At 42.6% G+C, this 19,481-nt stretch overlaps 1 protein-coding gene across 1 annotated transcript; it reads left to right on the forward strand.

Annotated features, from left to right (window-relative positions):
• The first annotated feature begins 580 nt into the window (after positions 1 to 580).
• On the forward strand, positions 581 to 19,367 carry cep164 (centrosomal protein 164). Its single transcript, XM_085370394.1, has 28 exons — positions 581 to 695; positions 1,081 to 1,164; positions 1,406 to 1,517; positions 4,236 to 4,461; positions 5,515 to 5,679; positions 5,774 to 5,884; positions 5,958 to 6,038; positions 6,204 to 6,308; positions 8,700 to 9,590; positions 10,147 to 10,200; positions 10,644 to 10,774; positions 11,023 to 11,562; positions 11,757 to 11,888; positions 11,972 to 12,167; positions 14,079 to 14,156; positions 14,301 to 14,423; positions 15,298 to 15,441; positions 15,568 to 15,651; positions 15,728 to 15,796; positions 15,880 to 16,139; positions 16,329 to 16,505; positions 17,026 to 17,182; positions 17,262 to 17,369; positions 17,680 to 17,782; positions 18,179 to 18,565; positions 18,669 to 18,741; positions 18,842 to 18,961; positions 19,105 to 19,367. The coding sequence occupies exons 2-28, from the start codon at positions 1,086 to 1,088 to the stop codon at positions 19,199 to 19,201; spliced, it is 4,803 nt and encodes a 1,600-aa protein (XP_085226520.1). The 5' UTR covers positions 581 to 695; positions 1,081 to 1,085; the 3' UTR covers positions 19,202 to 19,367.
• The last annotated feature ends 114 nt before the right edge of the window (positions 19,368 to 19,481 follow it).

Below are 19,481 nucleotides of genomic sequence, written 5' to 3' on the forward strand. Positions count from 1 at the left end.
TCTTCAGACAACAATTCTGATGGCTAAAGAACCAAATGGGACAGGCAGAAAAAAAAAGAAAAGAAAACTCTAATAAATCCACTGTCATTCCTCTGCACATATCAAAACCTTCATAGCTTTGGTTCTGTAACTATTTTTCCAAAATGCTCAACCTGAGTCGTCCCTCTGACATACTCATTTCGGATCTGATCCATTATGGTCACTGAGTATCCTCAACTCTATCACCTATAGCTTGGCCTCCTGTGTTTTTGCCAGTACCAGTCTCCAAGAGATACATCATAGCAAGTCTCAAAACCATTTTGCAAACCATACCTTTCATATTAACGTTGTCGTATCATATGAACAGATTTTATTCATATATTTCAGACATTTTATTTTTATTTTGAGTCTATATGCGTAAACTAAAATAAATGACAGTATGCTCACCGTTAACACCTCTGTTAAAGTCTAATTTCACCATGTACTGTAATACACATAAACTGGACAATTGCTGAGTTTCCGAGTACATGTGAACGCCTCGAGTGGCTCAGCCAGTCAGATTCAAACGTCTCCAACAGGAAACGAAGGAAGCGTCCTTGGAGATGTTGTTAGGAGTGTAACTTTCGCATCTTTCCCCTGTCTTTGTGCACAATGCCGCCGTCAAAGAACTGACTGCTAAGCGTTGCTTCCACAGAGGTTAATTTAAAGTTGGGAAGGTAAACGGCTCGGCTCTAATCTGCTTTCCAACTACTTAGCTTCCTGAGCTAACGTTACGCTAACGTGGAAATTAGCTGAGATGCTAACGTTAGATTAATTAGATTTATTTCGCTCCTTTTACTCCCCGACCCTAATTGCTGTCCTCAGCAAGGATTATATGTTGATTGTATGCTGACTGTGGCTTTAGCCCAGAAGCCCTTTTCCCCATGCTAAACATTGTTAGTCAGTATACAACAAATATGCGACAAAAGTTAGCTAATGTGTAAATTTTACCCCTTTAGCTAAACGACAACGCAAAACCTGCCGTTTTCAAAAGAGATGTTGATGCAAACGGCGTCGCCATTGTTTTATAATATGTGCGTGAATTATGTTTTGTCTCTGCAGTAACCATGACTGCAGCTGCTCTCGTAGGAGACCAGCTGATCCTCGAAGAGGAATACGATGAGAATTATATACCCTCTGAACAAGGTACCCCAGCATCATTGAACAGCACAGTTGATGAGATTTAAACTGCACTGTGGCTTACTTGTGTTTATTCACACCTAAACGCTGAACTAATATTAGTCCGGAACATGTTGCATTCAGGTTCCATAAACAGAGCTCATGCAGAACTGCAGTGCTTTATGGCTTAAATTCTGGAGATTTCCAAAACTATGCTACATGATGGTGTATACTTTGCATTCAGCTCTTCTTCTTTTCTTCTGATCAGAGATCCAAGAGTATGCAAGAGAGATTGGCATTGACCCCGACAATGAGCCCGAGCTTCTGTGGCTGGCGAGGGAGGGCATCGTCGCCCCTTTGCCTCCTGAGTGGAAGCCTTGGTAAGTAATGGGAAAGCACCCAGGGAGTGGACCTCAAGCACCAGAGATATAAGTCCAGTGGCGGGGGGCGGCTTACTGGGCTTAAGCCCAGGTTGTTTTGTCAGAAGTCTTTTGGGGTGTAATTTTTTCATAGTTAGATGCCTGGCTGACAACTGCATAAAACAAAAACTACACACAATATTCGAAGCACATAGTGCACACTGTGGGAATTTACGACTGTGCGTAAATCCCCCCTAATATTGGTATGATCCGAGCTCAGACACTAAAACGGAGCCAGGCAGACAGAGGAGAACTGAAGTTCGATCAGGTACCAAAGCAAATCATTCGTACTGTACAAATAATGTAAATATGACGGTGTATCACGAAAGATTGATATCAAACTGATCACTTGGCCCATATTACGTTACTTGCTCTTCGAGTGAATCAACAAATGGTGAAATGAAAAGCCGAACAACAACAATGCTGTTTCTTTAGAGACTCTTAGCTTACATGTATGTTTATTTCATATTTTCAGTTGTTACCCTCCACGGCTAAATAAATCGGTTTCAGTAATGCACTGATATACAAGAATGGACATAAGGGGCTTCTTTCAAAGAAAAAACTCTGGTAGTATTTTATATATTATGCTTTGTATGTTGTTCAGTATATTTCTATGCAAAACAAGAGGAACTTCAATACACAGCAGTATATTCACAGTTGAAACCAGATATTTACATACACTTTATGGAAAACACAAGAACATTTTTTTACTGTACAACATCAATTTAGAGTAAACTTGTTTTGTTTTGGATAAATAAATATTGAAATATCTTTTGAATTAGTTAAATGTCAGAATAAAGAGAGACAGAGCTGTCTATTTTTTATCACTTTCATCAAATTTAGGAGCACATATACACTAAGTTTATTGTTAATTAATAAGAAACTCCAGATGATTCCATTCTGAGCTGAAGAAGCTTCTGATAGGTTAGTAGAGTCCATGTGAGTAAATTGGTGGCACACCTGTGGATGCATATAAGGCAAAACACAGAGCCTGTTTCTTTAAAATGGGAAAATCAAGAGATGTCAACCAAAACACCAGGAAAAGAATTGTGGAGCTCCATAAGTGTGGCTCAATTTTGAATACAATTTGGTGCCATTTGCAATTAAGAAATACAGATAGTTTCTCTCTTTACTCTTAAAGTTAACAAATATGTTTTTTATATTTAGCAATCTAAAAAAATAAACATTTAGTCTGATTTGATGTTACAATTAAAGTGTTTGTGTTTTGATCTGAAGAGTATGTAAATATCTGGTTTCAACTGTATATTTGATGATTGTCAGCACAAAGAGGGAGAGAGAGGAACAGAGAGGGAGAGAGAGAATGAGGACAGAACAGAGGTGGAACAAGAGCAGGTGAGACACACATGTTAGTCAAATGGTTGTTTACCAAAAGTATCACCGTATCATAGGTACTCATGTATCTCGTACCTAGTGTTTCTTTTTAGGTTTGTTATTTTTCAAATTCTATATTTATTACGTTATGCAGACTTGTTTGCACAACAAGGCTAAATTATTATATAAACTTTTCTGAATCTAAATAGTGTGCTTTGGTAGAATTAAAAAATAATCGTAGTGCAGGTCTATGATGATTTTTAGTGCTACTATCATCTAGTTCTGATTCTGGTTCTGTCTTGGTTAAGTCCTCAGTAGTCCTGATTTTGAACTGTTGTAGTCCTGTTTTAATTCCGGATCAGTTCTGGGTCTGGTTGAATTGGGGTTTAGTCCTCATGTCTTGATACAGCCCCGACTTTGTTCTGCCTTGCTGCTTAATTAAAAACCTAGTTCAAGGTGTCCTGCATATGTGATATATATTTTTCCCTATATGAAGTCATTCTTTTTTGAACAAAACTCAAAACAGAGCCTATTAATCTTTCAGTCATTTCAGTCACACACAAAAATATATATCCCACATGCATACTACCCTTTTGGGCTAAGCCCCGGGTGTTTCAAATGTCTGGCTCCGCCTCTGTATAAGTCCCCTTTCACGTATGCTCTGGCAAATTCAGGTGTTTTACAAAGTGTTTTCAAGGTGTGGATTACAGTGTAATTTCCAGCTAATTACAAGTGAGGGTCTGTTGTTGACAACTGAATGCCAAAGTGTGTAGCAACCATCTCTTATCAAATTCTCCAGGGAGACGTCAGAGCTATTGACAAAATAATGCCTCTAACCCAGCAACACATGGCTTACAAAGCAGTTATTATTACTTGTAGATAGATGATAGATTAACGTAATAGATTAACATAGCCATCCTTCTAATTCTTGGCTCATGTGTTTTATATAATTTAGCTTCATTATGATGTCCTCAATGAGTGGTGTTAACTGTAAGAATGGATTCTATGGTTTTTAACTGAATGTATTAACTAAACCTAAATAATTATTAAGACAGTTATAGCATAATAATCATTTGTAATGCTTAATGGACATAAAAATGTAGGAGGTGGGGTTATATGATCCATCCAGCACCACCAGCTTGTCCTCCTACAACAGGTTTGCTTTAGTTGTCCACACTGGTTCATCCCTTCAGTTTGGTAAGTGTTAATGGTGTTGTTGCACAAGGCCATTTTAAATAATTTCAAGAATGTCTGATACCTTCAAAGTAAAATTATAAAGAAATGTGGGGTGACTCAAGACTGAATAGAACAGTGAATGACTCCCGTTTCCTTTCTCCTTACCCACAGCCAGGACGTGACAGGGGACATCTACTACTTCAACTTCTCCACGGGTCAGTCCACCTGGGATCACCCCTGTGACGAGCACTACCGACGCCTGGTGGCCCAGGAGCGTGAGCGAGCTCAGCTCACAGCCACAGCTGGGGGCGCAGGAGCCAAGAAAGACAAGAAAAAGAAGAAAGAAAAGAAGGAGAAGAAAGAGAAGAAGAAGAAGGAACCACTCAAAACTCATGGGGTGAGTGGTTTTATTGATTTATTTTCTTCCTTCTTGTTTTAGACAAAAATTTTATGTTTACTTATCGAGCAACATTGCATCAGAGTATAAGTGGACTGCAAATAAGATGTGTATAGATTGATTAAGTGGTTATAGGGACAAACGTGTATGTATATGTGTGTGTTCGTATTTTCACTACTAAAACTGTAGCCGAACAACAAACTACTGTTTGTTACTGGGTTATTAGGAGGTTTTCTGAGCTCATAAGGGTTAGCCTGTTGATTCTTAAAGTTTGAAATTCACAACTCCAACCTCCATCCATCCAGCTTCTTTCACTTAACCATGCTGGAGCCAATCTCTTCTGCTATAGGGCAAGAGGTGGGCTACACCCTGGAAAGGTTGCAAGTTTGTCACAGGGCTGACAAAGAGAGACAGACAACCATTCATGCTCACATTCACACCTGTGGGCAGCTTAGAATCATCAACTAAACTAACCTACAGACAAAGGCCCCGGCCAGATGGTGGATTTGAACCCAACACCTTCTTGCTGTGAGATTAACCACTGCTCCACCGTCGTGTTGTCAGTGTTGTTGTTGTTGTTTTTTTCAATTAGCCCTTAAAATGCTCAGATTTAGCCCGCCAAGGTCCTTTTATGCACACTTTGCAAAATCAGTTTCTAACATTGTGGACACTTTATCAATGTTTTTATATAGTGTTATGCTGCCTCAGTGTCTTCTGCATCTGCTTCTGCATAATCCCCACTGACTCGGTGTTGTAATCGGGGCTCTCTTGGGGTCCGGGCCATCTGCTGCAGAACTCTGTGTTCTCCCTGTGACTGAGAGAGTTCTTTATGTCACAGGCTGGAATTTTGGACTGCTGCAGAAGGAGTTGTGGAAATGTCTAATTAGTGGTATTACGTTATTAAAATATAAACATCTAAAGAGCCCAAATACATTTTCTTTCTACTGCAATATTAAAACTAGACTTCCATGTCAGAGAACACGATGCATTCCTAAAAAAGGATTTGTTGAAAAGCGAGAGCTCACATCACCGACTGCGTCTCTTCTCCTACAGGCCCTCAGTTCGTCTCTGGGACCTCTGCAATCTTCGCTTACCAGCCTGGCTCCCCTGCGAGGTCTAGATGCCCCCAGCCAAAGCGCTCTCTCTGGATCTGCCACTGCTCTGCGGGGGTCTCTCGGCAGCTCTGGGGGGTTGGAACCCCTCAAGAAACCCCTACAGGTAAAAGAGCCATCATGCTACGTTATGGATGAAATGTTGTGCTTCTCCCTTTTTATCCCATCTGAATCTCTTCCTTCCATTCATTCTTTTTCAGGCTCCTCGAACCAGTGGAGCAACCAGAATACTCGGCATCCGACAGGAAGAGAGAGTGTCATTTACTTTGCCCGATTTTGACAGTGATGATGACAAAATCTCAGAAAACGAGGTTGGTTTAGCTTCCTGTAGCTCCCAGGAAATACACTTCACGTCCTTCTGTAACCAGCGACTGTTCTTTCCAGCCAAGTCCTCATGATTCAGACAGACTATTGAAGAATCTCCACCTGGATCTGGATGCCCTCGGAGGAAGCCTAAAGTATGAGGTAGACAGGATTACTAGCTTTTTACTACTCTGAGTTATAATTTAGGCACAAATAACTGCATTGACCATTATGCACCTTCTCATTTATAGAAAGTATAATTATGTTTCCTAATTAATGGTTTATCAGTGTCAGTGTTAAAGTTTCCTGTGTAAATGTTTACTGCAGGAAAGTGATGCCACTGGCGCAGCACCAGCTGAGGAGAGGACGGAGCCCGAGTTGCAGGATTTGGGCCTGTCTGGTGACCACAGCCCTGAACCGCAGTCACAACAAGTAAAAGCACACAACAGTGTCCACGCATCATTTCTCTCTTTCTCGCTCTCAACAAGTAAAACCTCTCTGCCACTTCTGCCCTCTTCACCTGTGTGTGTGTCTTTGAACGGCTGTGGTGTGTTGTTTAATGTACGGCACATTCGAGGTATTATAATGATTGTTGTGTTTCTGTTTTTTAAACCAGAGATTTTGTACAAAGATCAGAATATGTTTGTGAAGAATGGGGGTCTCGGGTACCTTTCCTCTGGTAAAACTGCAGAGTGAGAGATTTAGAAAATACACAAACACTGCTGTATTTTCAGTGCCTGTTTAACTAGAAGTGTTATTAATGGGTATTGGTGCTATATTATTATAAGTGTTTTTATGATTACAAGAAGGGACTTTTCTTGTTGTCTTGTCTAACTGTGGTCTCTAAACCATATGTTTCTGCTTCTCTTGTGTCTCTTTGACCTTTAAACCTTTCACCTTTGCACTGTGACCCATGTGTGTCCCTGCAGCTGCTGTGCTGCTGGGATCTGTCCTACGGGCACGGCTGTTACTGTGTCTTCCTCTTTGTCCTTCTGTCCTCCTACTGCCACTGTTACTGCTTTGCTCTCTAAACAGCAAGAGCATGGGCCATCGCCATCAAAACTCATTCATGAATTTATTTATTTAAGTATATCATTCACAGTATAATTCCTTACCATCACCACTGAGCAGTTGTATTTATATCATGTAATTTAATAAGTCATATAAATAGTTTTTTTTTCTGAAATGTATATATAATACAGACACGGCCAGGTTTGTTAATCGGGCCAAATTAAATTTTAAAAAAGTGTTGAGGGATAAAATGCAATTTACTTACTAATGATGCACAAATTTGTGACACACTTTATTTCTATATTGAAAAACACAATCACCAAAAGGAGCACAGATGGCTTTCAAAGTTGAGAACGCGGGCACATCTTTGTTGCTTGAAGTCTGACAGACCTAATATGTGTGTAGTTTTTATGCCCTAAGCAAATGTGGAAGAGTAGACCAAGGAGAGGTTAGAGAAGGGTCCATAAGTTTTTGGACAGTGACAGATACTTTGTAGCCTTTCCCTAAGGATAGTGCAACAGTTTCTTTTTTTATGGCTTTATTGGATAGGTAAAGTGAAGACTGACAGGAGGGCCACGTTTCGGACTTGAACCCAGGCTGTCGGCTCTCAGCCGTACAGCATATGGTCGCCTGCTCATCCAACTGAGCTAAACGAATATTCTGTAAAATGTTCGGCTAGCAAAAGTAGTCTAGTAGAACAGTGATGTGCTCTGTGGTTCTGAAAAAAATACAAAATTTGAGGATTTCATTTAAGATTTGATGCTTATGTGAAAAAACAAGTTTATAAAGCCACGCTTGGCTTCATGAAGTCAGACTCCTTCTAGTTTAGCTGGATGTTTCAGGAGGTTGAGTTTCCTTTCAAATAAAACCAGTTTTTCCTCACATGCCAAATAAATTAACACAAGTTGAGAAAATTGTCTCATTTCTGCTATGTGCTCCGTGCTCTTGTGCAGCATTTCCCTAGCAACAACTATTGTTGCCATGTGAGGTTAAAATGGACCCAGTAATAATTACATAACCCACTGTGTTAGCCAAATGTCCAGCTGTGATGCCTCTGTCTTCATACTGGACTCGAGTTCTGAGTCTGACTGAGAAGCTGAGGGACACTGTGTGCCCATACCCTGCTCTATCGTCTTTCTTGACTCTAATGGGGACAAAGTGAACATTATGTTGGATTGAGTAAGACTAAACTAGTAATTAAGTCTATTAGCTCATTAAGAAAGTGTTTGCAGAAGTCACAGGGAGCTGAAGGGTCATTTTCTCTTAGATGTCTCTATAACTAGATTTCTTTTCATGACTGGAGGAGTCGCCTCCTGCTGATTTATTTATAAGGAATGCCGGTTTAAGGCACTTTTGCTTCTTTTATATGCACCTTAGTGAATTATGCTGCATGACTGATTTAAATGCTGAAGGGATAAATAAGGAGAAAAACTGTAAATGCAGTTGTATCACTAGCTTCTTTACCTGTAGTAAACTTATTTAGACTTTTTTTTTCACCAAATCAAGGCTTGCACCCAAAGTCATAAATTTGGTGTGTTTTGGGGGAGAATAACAGAATTCCCTGTTGATTTGTCAGCGTAAAGGTGTACTGATTCAGTGCTGAAACAAGGAAATCACAGTCATAAAACACACCTGCTCGAACTATCCCCCGTGTTTGTGCTTGTGTTTAAATGTGAGTCCCAGAACCACAATGTTTGTGTCTTTTGTTTGTGCAGACATGCATGTTCTTGTTTGGTGGATTTATTTTTATGTGCTGACTGCCTAACAAGGTGTGGGATGGATGGACCATTCTTCCCATTGTCTTCCACCCAGGATTCTCTGAAGGGTCGCCACAGCCACCTCTCTCCACAGACAGGCAGTGGAAATCATGTCAGTGAGGAAGGGGCTGATGCTGTCACTCCTGATCCTGAACACTCTGCTGAGCACTCAGAAGAGGAGGTAGCAGAGGAGTTAAATGAGGCAGAGGAAGAAGAGCAGCAGGGTAGCACATTAGACAAAGATGAAAAAGGAGCAAAAGAGACAAAAGGAGATGTGGAAGGTAGACAGGAAGATGGAAAAAGCCAAGAGGAGGGGAAAGAGATAGAGGATGCTCAAAGGAAAGCGGCTGGAGAGAACAAGAAAGGGGAAGATGAAAATAATGAGCTAGAGGAAGAGTGCTGTGAAGATAAGGACGAGAACAAAGATGAAGACATAGAGAGGAAAGAAGAGCAGCAAAAAATAGAAGAAGAGGAATGTGAGGATAGTAGCAGTGAAGTCGTGAAGAAGTCCTCCAAAAGTGATCAAGGTGGAGAAAGTCGGGAGGAGGACAGAACTGACAAAGAGAGGGATGAGCTTGAGAGAACTGTAAGTGACGGAGGGCACAGTGAGAGAAAGGAAGAGGAGGTCGAGACCAGTAGCAAAGGAGGGCAGGAGGAGGAGAGCGATAAGGTTTTGGAGAGGTGCTCTCTAAGCCGGAGGAAACTGACAGAGAGTGATGAGGTGTTGGAAAGATGTGTACAGAGCGAAGGAGAAGACACAGAGAGGGGGGGAGTGGAGCTAGAGGAGGACTCAGTTGGCCAGAGAGCATTAGACAGCAAGGAGGAGGAGGAGGAGGAGGAGGAGGAGGTTATAGAGAGGTTTAAAGAGGAAGGAGCTTATGACCAACCAGCCAGTAATGATCGGAAGATGAAAAATGTGACAAAAAATTCTTCCCTTCCTGCAGAGGTAGGGTCCAATGTTGTGCCTCTGTGTTGCCTCTCAGTCTTAGTCTTGCTTGATTTTTGCAAGCAGGTGCATGTAGTAGCTCTCAGGCTCCAACTCCACTGCCTTAGGGGCTGCTACTTGCCCTGCGACTTCCTGCCTGGAAGTCTTCATTCACACACTGAATGATAAATCGGGCAAAAGGTCAATCTATCTGAGCCCCTGAGGATTGGATTGGAGCATTTTCCCATTGACAGTGCAGACTTATTAAGCTGACCTGACCTTAAGTTGCTGGTTTGAGTTTTCTGTTCAGACAGAACTGTCATATCCCACAACCTTGCCCTTCACCTGGAGAGTGTGCTTGCTTTAGTTGCACAATGATTTTGCAGTGTGCCTGCCTGCAGTCTGGCCTTGGTTGTGTTTGCATGTAGGCTGTAGCTTGGAATCACCCTTAGTGTCTTTCTGTGGCTTTGGTAGAGACAGCATGCTTGGATGTCCAGTGTTGCTTGTGGGCATTTCAGTTGTTTAGACATAGGTTATCAGCGAGAACGTTACATGATCACTGTCTGTACTATTGCAGAATTCTGCAGCCAGTAAGAACATTGAGGAGGCGTCGTCCTCCATAGATAACAAGGTATGCACCCTAACTCATTTACCATTCAACCTACTGTGCTCAAAAAGCCAAAACAAACCCCCCCCAAAATCCCCCAAGACTCTTTTAAATATGGCATGGTCATGACCTAAAAACCCGACTCATTTCATCTTAAAAGCCTCTTAAAAGCCTTTATGAGGTGTTACATTTTATTTATTTTAATAACAGGCTATGTGGGGACAATGACACTTTTTTTCTTGTGGTGTTCCACTGATAGGCAGGCTTGGACAAGTTATAATGGTCTAAAGGGTTCAGAAAATAAATGTCTTTTTCTGGGTTAGAATTTCAAAATCCAAAAAGCTTCCCTTTCATTTAACTGCATAAATCTCTTTTTATTCTTCCAGTGTAAAAAAAAAAAGAAGCAAAAATTTGCAGCTGCGACACATCTGATAAATGATTTTTAGATTTCAAACTCTGTCTTTCAGCTGTCGCAGAAGGCTCTGGACATCAACGATCTGTCTGATGCTGTCAGTCCACTGGAAAAAACTGACACAGAGGAGAAGGAGGAGGAGAAAGGAGAAAAGGGGGAAAGGAAAGGAGGAGAGGGCAGCAAGAGGTGCCTTTGGTTTACATATTGGTCCTCAAAAATATCTGCTTTGTTGATTTTATGTGACTTTATCCTCTTAAGAAGTTGCACTTAGCACTCGGTCTATTTTGTTTTTTTAGTAAAGAAACATCTACTTTTTACAACATTTACAGTTTATAAAGAAAGCTTTAGACTTATGCCCTTCTTGCCTGTTCATAGAATTATGATGAACAAATACAACACCTTTTAACTCTTTTGCTCTCATTCTTTTATTTTAGCCATGTGCTGGCCAAAGACAGAGACACATCCCCAGTGCATAAAGTTGACCGGCTTGTCCTTCACCAGTCCAGCCTTTCACCGTCACCCTCCATCTCCTCGCATTCAGACCAGGCTGTCACCCCCAGGCAAACGGCCCAGGGCCTCGGCGTACCTCTGGGATTTGAGAGGCCTGAAACTTCCAGGGGCCGACAGGCACGGTTTTTGAGCATCCAAGCTGATGGTGTTAAACGCTCCTTAAAAAAACAAGAGAGGGCTTTGGAAGAAGAGCTGGGAGGGAGAAGCCGGAAAGATGGGGAGAAGAAAGAGAGTGAGAAAGAAGAAGAAGAGGAGAGAAAGAGGCTAGAGAGAGAGGAGAGAAGTAAGAAGGAAAGAGAGGAGATGGAGAGGGAAAGGAGGAAAGCTGACCGAGAGATAGAGGAGGAGAAGGAGCGCATAGCTAAGGAAAAAGAAGAGAGGATTCGTCTGCTCCGGGAAGAGCTGAAAAGAGAAGAGGAGGAGGAGGAGGAGAAACTGAGGGGGGAGACTGAGGAAAGACTGAGGTTGGTAGGAGGTCAAACTCAAAGACAGCACCTTTAAATTTGTTTTTGTATTGTGTTGTTTACTTCCTGCTCTTTATTGTTATTATTTCATGAGGTGTGAATCCGCGAATTGATGAAGCTCCTTTGCTTCCAAAGGTTTTTTTTGTTGTAACTACATACACAAATGCTTCTGAATTTACATGCCTCTCCCTCAGGGCTTTACGGCAGCACCTCCTGTCTAGAAGGAGAGAGGAGGAGACCAGGCTGAACGAGGAGTCTGACAGAATGTTGGAGGAGCTCAGAGAGTCTACGAAGAGGGAGAGGGAGCAGCAGCAACACAAACTCAGGTCAACGCTTAACACACAGTCGCCCCTAAAGAAGTGAAAAAACACAATCCCTGTATTAACATGAACATCTGCGTCATGTGCAGGGAAGAGAGTGAAGTCCTGTTAAAGGAGGTACGTGTCACTCTAGAGGAAGAGCAAACTGCAGCGCGGGAAAGACTGGAGGCCCAGAAGACACGGGACATCGAGCGACTGAAGGCGGAGTTAGAAGAAGAGCTGGAGACAGAGAAGAAGAGGCTCCAGAGAGAGAGGAAGGAGAAACTGGACTCTCTGAAACAGGAGGTAACTGTTGATGCTGCTGATTTTTTTTTATCTTCAGACAGCTTGTCTTTATAGGGATATTTAGGTCAGATAAATCACAGTGTTCACTGGACTAAAGAGGAGGGGGACCATCCAACTTATTACTAGCACTCAGTTCAAAATCCTGCATCTGTGATGGAATGGAATTAGAGCACCACATGCTCCCATCCAGATTCAGGGAAGGCCTTTCATATTTCAGCAAGACAATGCTAAACCGCATACTGCATCTGTTACTGCAGCATGAAGCATGCTGCAGTAACAATGCTAGCCTTTCACCATCCTGAAACATTTGACACATTATGAAGCAAGTAAGAGAAAGAAGACCCTGGACTGCTGAGCAGCAATGCTCGAACTTTTAAAATAAAATGTTAAGTGACATGTAACGCATGAGGTGAGAGTTTTCTTACTGTGGGGGCTATATTTTGATAGCTGCTTTAATAATTATAGAGGCCACATCCTGTATGTAGTTATGAGAAGGTATCCCTTTAATAGAATCCTATTAAACTAACTGTGTGTCATATACCTGTCTGAAATAAAGTACACATTTGCTTTTATATTGTGATTAATCTTGTCTCCATGTGGGAGATAATTTATTATAGGTGAGGGAACTCAAACCCGGGGCTGTTGGTGACAGGTGACAGGGGCGGATCTAGAGGAGTGGTATGGGGTCGCATGTGCCACCCTAAAATGATCTCTTGCCACCTCTAGTGCCACCCTAGTTTTGCATATGACGGTGTTGTTTATTAAGATAAGATAGCATTAACACTTTGAAGGTGGAATGAAGGTGACTGTTCTTAACACTGTGTGTGCTGCACCTCCGAATTGCAGGACCGGCATGTGATTAAGCTGACATAGCAACAAGCTGGAGCCACGCTGAGTCTCTATTTCAGCTTGTGTTGAAAGTTTGGACTTCAAAGTATACATCAGTTTTTAAATTTTAGTGACAGGCCACTAAATCCAGACTTCTGATTAAAAAACTATATTTTTATATGTATTTATTTATTATACAGGCTATACAGTACATAAAGTAAAAATTCACGTGTTATGTAACTGAAAAGTTTAATTATGTGAGCTACAGAAAATAATTAAGTTATATATATGAAACATGTGTATACTTACTGCATTTAAATCATGCAGTAAGTGTAACACCTGCATATGTGTTTCAAAAAAGGCTTACATTTTGCCATCCCATTTGATTTCCATGCCACCCTGATGCCACCCTACGAAACTTTCTCTAGATCCGCCCCTGATAGGTGAAAGTTTTTTTCCTATCTTGATTTATTAAGATTGTTATTGCGATTTATAGAAAAGTGATCATACACGTTCTGAAGGAAGCAAATGTATTGTAGCTGCTTTCATGGGAGAAATCAAGATTAAAGTTGGGTTCAGTAAATAGTCAAATATTGTCCTTGTTATGAAGCAATCTGGACTGAAAAACAAACCACTGACTCACACTAGATGCTGGTAGGTTAAACCTGGATGTTTGTTGTCTTGTGTAGTGAAAGGACTCCAGAAGTCAGTTTTGTTGTGACCTAGTCCTTGTAACTCCATTTCTAGTTAGACTTGTCACTCAGGGCAAGAATTCTTGATCACAGTGGTACTAACATACCAACATATTTTATGTCCATGACCTAAAGTCCTAAAGTGTCTGCGTCACCATACAGTTGTAGCTTTGTTTTTTTTCGTTTTTGTAAAGACAGAAAAGACAGACATTGCCAGGATCTAAATGGTCTCAGTTTAAACTGCCAAATGATCTTTGTGGCCAGTGGTAGTGTGATATACTAATGTAAACATTAAAACCAACCGATCCATGGGTTTGCTTTGATAGTACACGAACACAACAAACACGGATTAATGATCTGTCTGTGTTTGCACTTTTTTGTGTGTATAAAGGTCAGAAGCACAGAGAGGAGGAGGGAGCTGATGATGAGTCCGCGGCCTGAGCTGCAACTGGCCGAGTACCACCGCGAGGTTAGAGGACACATTTTTATACAGCATTGAATCATCATCTCTGTGAATATGAGCTTAAAGGGCGTGAAGCACTAGTAGCATTAGAATGGGTTATAACTTCTTTTTAAAAAATTTTCCTTCCCCCTTTTCTGCACCGCTGCCCAGCTGACCGATGTGCTCCAGGAAGTGCGAGAGGAAGTGCAGCGGGATCACGAGAGGAAGCTGGAGCAGCTGAGGAACGACCACAGGAGAGAGATGAACAGCATAAGAGAGAAATATCTAGACGAGGTCAGGGAGCGTTTCAGATTTAGTTGTACTGTAGATTCTTATAAACATATAGCCAAACTTTCAAGTAAGAAATGATCTTCAGACTAGAGCCTGGCTGATATTTTTAAGACCGATACGATTAAAAAAACTGTTGTTTCAGCCGATATTCACCAAACATAACCAGATTTCCACATATCGTTATTTATAAGTGCTTAATAAGATACTGAATGATTTGTTTATGCTCGACCCGACTCTGCTCCTAACATCTGTTTCCAACCAAGCTTTTTGCCAAAAGGAAAGTTGCAGAGTGCCCTCTGGTGGACAAAGTATGCAACATCAACATTCATAACATGGTTGAAGGATGTTTCTCCTTCCTTTGTACATAAATGTCATAAATGACATTTTTGATATGTCAGCAAATGGCTAATATCAGTCTGATTGGCATATCAGCATTTCAGACTGCTCTAAAGAGGCAGTTTATTTCTACTCTTGGCTCCAAATGATATTAGTAAGTGCAGATTTCCTTAATCTGGCCAGCTCAGGCATAGAAGACTGACTCACCTGCTGTTTCCATCTTCTGTTTAAGAGGAGTCGGTCAGATTCAGTCAGGTAGAACTTTAAGAGGAGCTAAATAACTTACTCTAGGAGAGGCTGTGAAAAAAACAATCTGGAAATGCGTATAACAGGTCTGAATCTAGGAAAAGAGAGACTGAGCTGTTAAAACAACACCACACATGCTTTGGACTTTAAAGTAAAGAATAGCTTTTCTCACACGGTGTCACGTTTGTGTTTAATTTTAAACAGTGGACTAGTATCACAAGCTTTTGCCTCAAGGCTTTTTTTGTAAACAAGCAGGATACTTACTATCAGTCACGTCATTGTGTCTGTGTCCTAGGAGACGGCTCAGAGGGAGCGCTTGCTGTCCACTCTGCAGGAGGACAGAGAGCGATTGCAGGCCTCACATGCTGTCCAGCTGGAGAAGCTCCGCTTACAGCTGGATGCACAGATACAAAAGACTGAGCTGGCACACTCACGCAAGGTAAGTCAGGACAGACACACGAATGCTAACTCTGAGGTGGGGTTTACATAATATTTGCTAAGCTGTGCCAAGGAAGGGTAAAGGTTAGCCTTTTCTAAAAGGAAGTCATCTTATCTCTTTGTGTAGGAGTCAGAGCTGCAGGATTTGGGGGATCAGCTGGAGCTGAGAGCCAAAGAGCTGAAGAGCCAGGAGGCCATGCTGCAGACCAAGGTCCGTTTTAAACAATATGTGCTCTGTTAAGAGGTATCTGAACCACATGGACTAATCAATTTCTGTCTCCTATCAGGCAGCAGATCTGAAGAGGAGGAGGAAGCTGCTTGGACAAGAGGAGCAGGAAGTGGACCGACAGATAGAGGTGTGAAGCCATGCTCTCTCCTAATGAACAGATTTTATTCACTTGCTTTGCGATCTGCCAACTTTCCTTTTTTCCTCCGTCAGGCCTTACCTCGGCTGATCCAGGAAAGAGACCGGCTGAGAGAGGAACTCGAGAGGATGAGAGAAGAGACAGCCCAAGCCAGAGAACTCATCAACAGAGCCAGGGAGGAGAGGAGTGAGGCCAAGGAGAAGGAGGAGAGGCTTAGGGAGGAGTTGGACCGAGCCAGGGAAGAGAGCAGGAGAGCCAGGGAGGACAAGGAGCACCTGGAGACCAAGGTGGCATTGCTGCAGGAGAGATGTGACCGCCTCAGCCACAGAGTCAGGTAGAGGCTTCCTACACTAATAGCTTTCAAAATAAAAGCTCTGATTGGTACTCATAGATTTGCCTCAGTATTAAATGACAGAATGACTGTCGCCTTGCATATGTAGAATTGTCTTGTTTTGTATTTGTTTAGCTTTTTTAATGGCTTTAAATATGATTCCATGTGAAAAGTCTGCTGTCGTTTTCTCAGTGAGCTGGAACGAGGTGAAGGGGCGAGCACGTCCGCGGAACAAGAGCAGGACAGAAAGAAGGCGGCAGAGAAGACGCCGCCGCCCTCCAGTGACAGAAGAGACACATCACTACATGTAGATGACCTGGAGGAGCCGCCTCTTTCCCCTGTACCTGACAGCAACAGCAGCATGGATGAGTAAGGGGAGCACACACACAGTACCAATCACAGAATAAACAGTTATAAATTTTCAGGATTAGGGGTTTGTTTATGGTTTGGTACTTTCCAGCATTTTGTTCTTATCATTTTGTCAATCTAAAAAAATAGCCGAATCCTAAAAATTGAAAAACCTTTGAGGTAGACTACTCCTAATAAGATGACAGATGCTGTGAAAGCAGAGCTCCTCCCGGATCTGACATTACAGATTTGGTTTTTTTTTTCATTGTTACCACTCTTATGCACTTGTTGTTTATGTCCTCAGTACTAAATCAGCTAAAACTGACTACCGTAACAACCCCCTCTGCTACTTAACTAACAAGACCAATACCAGAAGTTTAAGTGACTTGATGTTGTACTGATTAAAACTCTTCCTTTCATTGTTTTGAAGCGTGCATGTTTCTAGTTCTAATGTTTGTATGATAGAAATATCAAAACATTTGAGTTTTTGGTGCGTGTCTACCTTCAACACTTCCCATCCCCACACCTCTAACGTGTCCAGATTCCGGCGGTACATCTCCTCACATGGCGCTTCCATCCAGAAGACCAAACTCTTCCTGGAGAGAGAGAGCAGCCGGCTGATGAAGAGGCAGGCGGCCCTGCAGGCCCACCCCGCTCAGGGAAGAGCGACCGAAGAGACGATGATAAACCTTGAGCAGGTAAGGGGGAGCCTTACGTGTTAAACCTCAATCGGATTTTTTTTTTAAACAAGATGGGACTTTCCCCTCCCTTTGTCAGGAGGCCAACAGTGTGGCGGAGCTGGAGCGGACGGTTCAGAGAGGAAACAGTCTCCTGCGGAGGAAAGAGGAGCAGCTTCTGCAGCTAGAGAACTCTATAGCCAAAGAGGTCAGGAGGTCATCAGCATGTATTTGTGCTCTTCTGTGAGCTTGTTTAAAGTCTCACTTGGAATGAGCTTGTGTAATCAGTGTAGAAGGTTATATTGACCAAGTAAAATTGATGAAAAGCTATAAAAATAAGCAGAACATTTAGCAGCATGGTACCTTTCTGCCACTCAACACTTTATATGCAAGGATGAAATGTGTCTCAGTGGATTGGAAATATAACCTGGATTAGATTTAAGGTGTAGCAGAAGGGAATTCACACTTTTAATGGAATGTCGTGATGACTGTAACGCCCTGGTGCTTTTTCCACGTAGCCGCTGTTTGAGGATTTGTCTCGGCTCGCCGGAGGAAGGAAGGTAACCTTTGATGTGAGTGAGTCAGACCTCAGCAGCACCGTGGAACTGCCATATGGGACAGGTAATGCATGCTCGCCAGACAATGAACAGGATTTTCACATTTCAGTCTAAATCCAACAAACAAGCCCTTGCTAAGCAAAAGAAGATGGATGGAAGTAACATGTTCCCCTGTAGCTATGGGCTGAGAGTAAAGCCCCTTTCAAAGTATACTGAATTAGCAGATCTAAGGTAACCTATACCATACTTTGATTTATGATTGGGGACTATAAGTGTCCCTTTGATTTGTGTGTCAGAGCCAATGTTTCTGTATATAAACTTCACAAATCAGCTGTTAATAGACAATCATTTTGGCTCTAGTGCGTCCCCAGAGAGCCGCTCCTACCAGTTTGAAGAACTCACCTGTTGTATTTTCTCTTACCTCTGCAAATCTACACTCTCTTCCTCCCTCTCTCTTCAGGTGATATTCCCACCGTTCCAGCCAAAGTCCAGGAATTAGCAGAGTCACTGCAGCAGATCTCAGGCCAGCTCAACACCGTCCTGGGTGCCTTGGGTTCGCTGACCCAGCAGCAGAGCACCACACCTTACGCAGCTTTCCCTCCACCTCATCCTCACTCCACTCTAGCTCCTACCTCCTCCTCATCAGCTCCTGTCATTGCTCAGATGTACAACCTGGGAACCAGCTCCTTAGCCTCGCCTCCTCCTCTGGAGAGGCCCTCAGAGCCACCGTGGAGCTGGGCGACTCAGAGCGGCCCTGCAGCCCCCCCACTCTTCAGCACGCCCATCAGCAGTGAGCTGAGGGCATCCAGGGACACCCTCAACAGCCGCTGGAGCCAGATATTCCCTGGTATGTTGTTGGATTAGTGGTGCACCAACAACAGCACTCGTTGGGGGAAAAAAAACAAAAAAAAACAAAGTTGTACAAATTGTGTCATTGTTCTCTTGTCCAGGAGCAGCTGTTGCCCCGCTCGGTTCCAGCACAACAAGACCCTCCACGGCTTACTCATCATACACTCCTCTGAAGTACTGCAACCTACAATACACCTTTAATCAAGCCTGTGTAGCAGATTCCACACAAACGCTGTTTTAAGTGTACTTACGGTAACTCCTGTGTGTGTCTCAGTGAACACAGCCGGGCGCTTCACTCCACACCGAGATCAGCTGAGATGGACGGCCAAAGGCTGCAGGGGCTGATAGACGGCAACAAGAGGTGGCTGGAAATGCGCAAGAAAGACACCAGCATGTATCCTTCCATCACTCTAACACACAGTCCATCCTCTAGTTCTCCTTTATTTATAACTTCCTTTTTAAAATTTTTACTTTGCAAACATCTCTAGTCTAAGTTCACCTTGGGTTGTACCTGCCATCTTTAACTCCACCGTTCAGACCGCTGTTCACCCGCTATCAGGCTCCCTCCTCAAAGAGCGGGCTGGTCCAGCTGGGCCTGGATGACAACAATCAGATCAGAGTCTATCATTACTGACAACATGATGCACGGCCTCCCTCTACCGAGACCGTTACCGAGGACTTTGTATTACTGACTGTGACACGTCTGCATCGTGATGTTTACATTCCTTCTTCTTCTTTTAAAATTAAATATGTCGGTTCAGAAAATTTTCAGGGATCGTTCAGCCTCCTCTGCTCTTCCCAGAGGACATGGCTGTTCATTCAGGGAGGTTACATATCTGAGAGGGCTGAGGACTTTTATCCTCCAACACTAGAAACTACTTTTATTTTTTCAGGCAAACAAATTCAGGGTTAGA

The sequence above is a fragment of the Diplotaxodon limnothrissa genome, linkage group LG14 (assembly GCF_057381915.1).
Source record: "Diplotaxodon limnothrissa isolate DT_005_m linkage group LG14, D_limnothrissa_male_GT1.1, whole genome shotgun sequence".
Lineage (NCBI taxonomy): Eukaryota > Metazoa > Chordata > Actinopteri > Cichliformes > Cichlidae > Diplotaxodon > Diplotaxodon limnothrissa.

Coding starts and splice junctions, on each gene's coding strand:
- cep164 (XM_085370394.1), top strand. CDS start 1,086: ATGACTGCAGCTGCTCTCGTAGGAGACCAGCTGATCCTCGAAGAGGAA. Junction 11,889..11,971: donor CAGCAGCAACACAAACTCAG/GTCAACGCTTAA, acceptor CGTCATGTGCAG/GGAAGAGAGTGAAGTCCTGT. Junction 15,797..15,879: donor AAGTGGACCGACAGATAGAG/GTGTGAAGCCAT, acceptor TTCCTCCGTCAG/GCCTTACCTCGGCTGATCCA.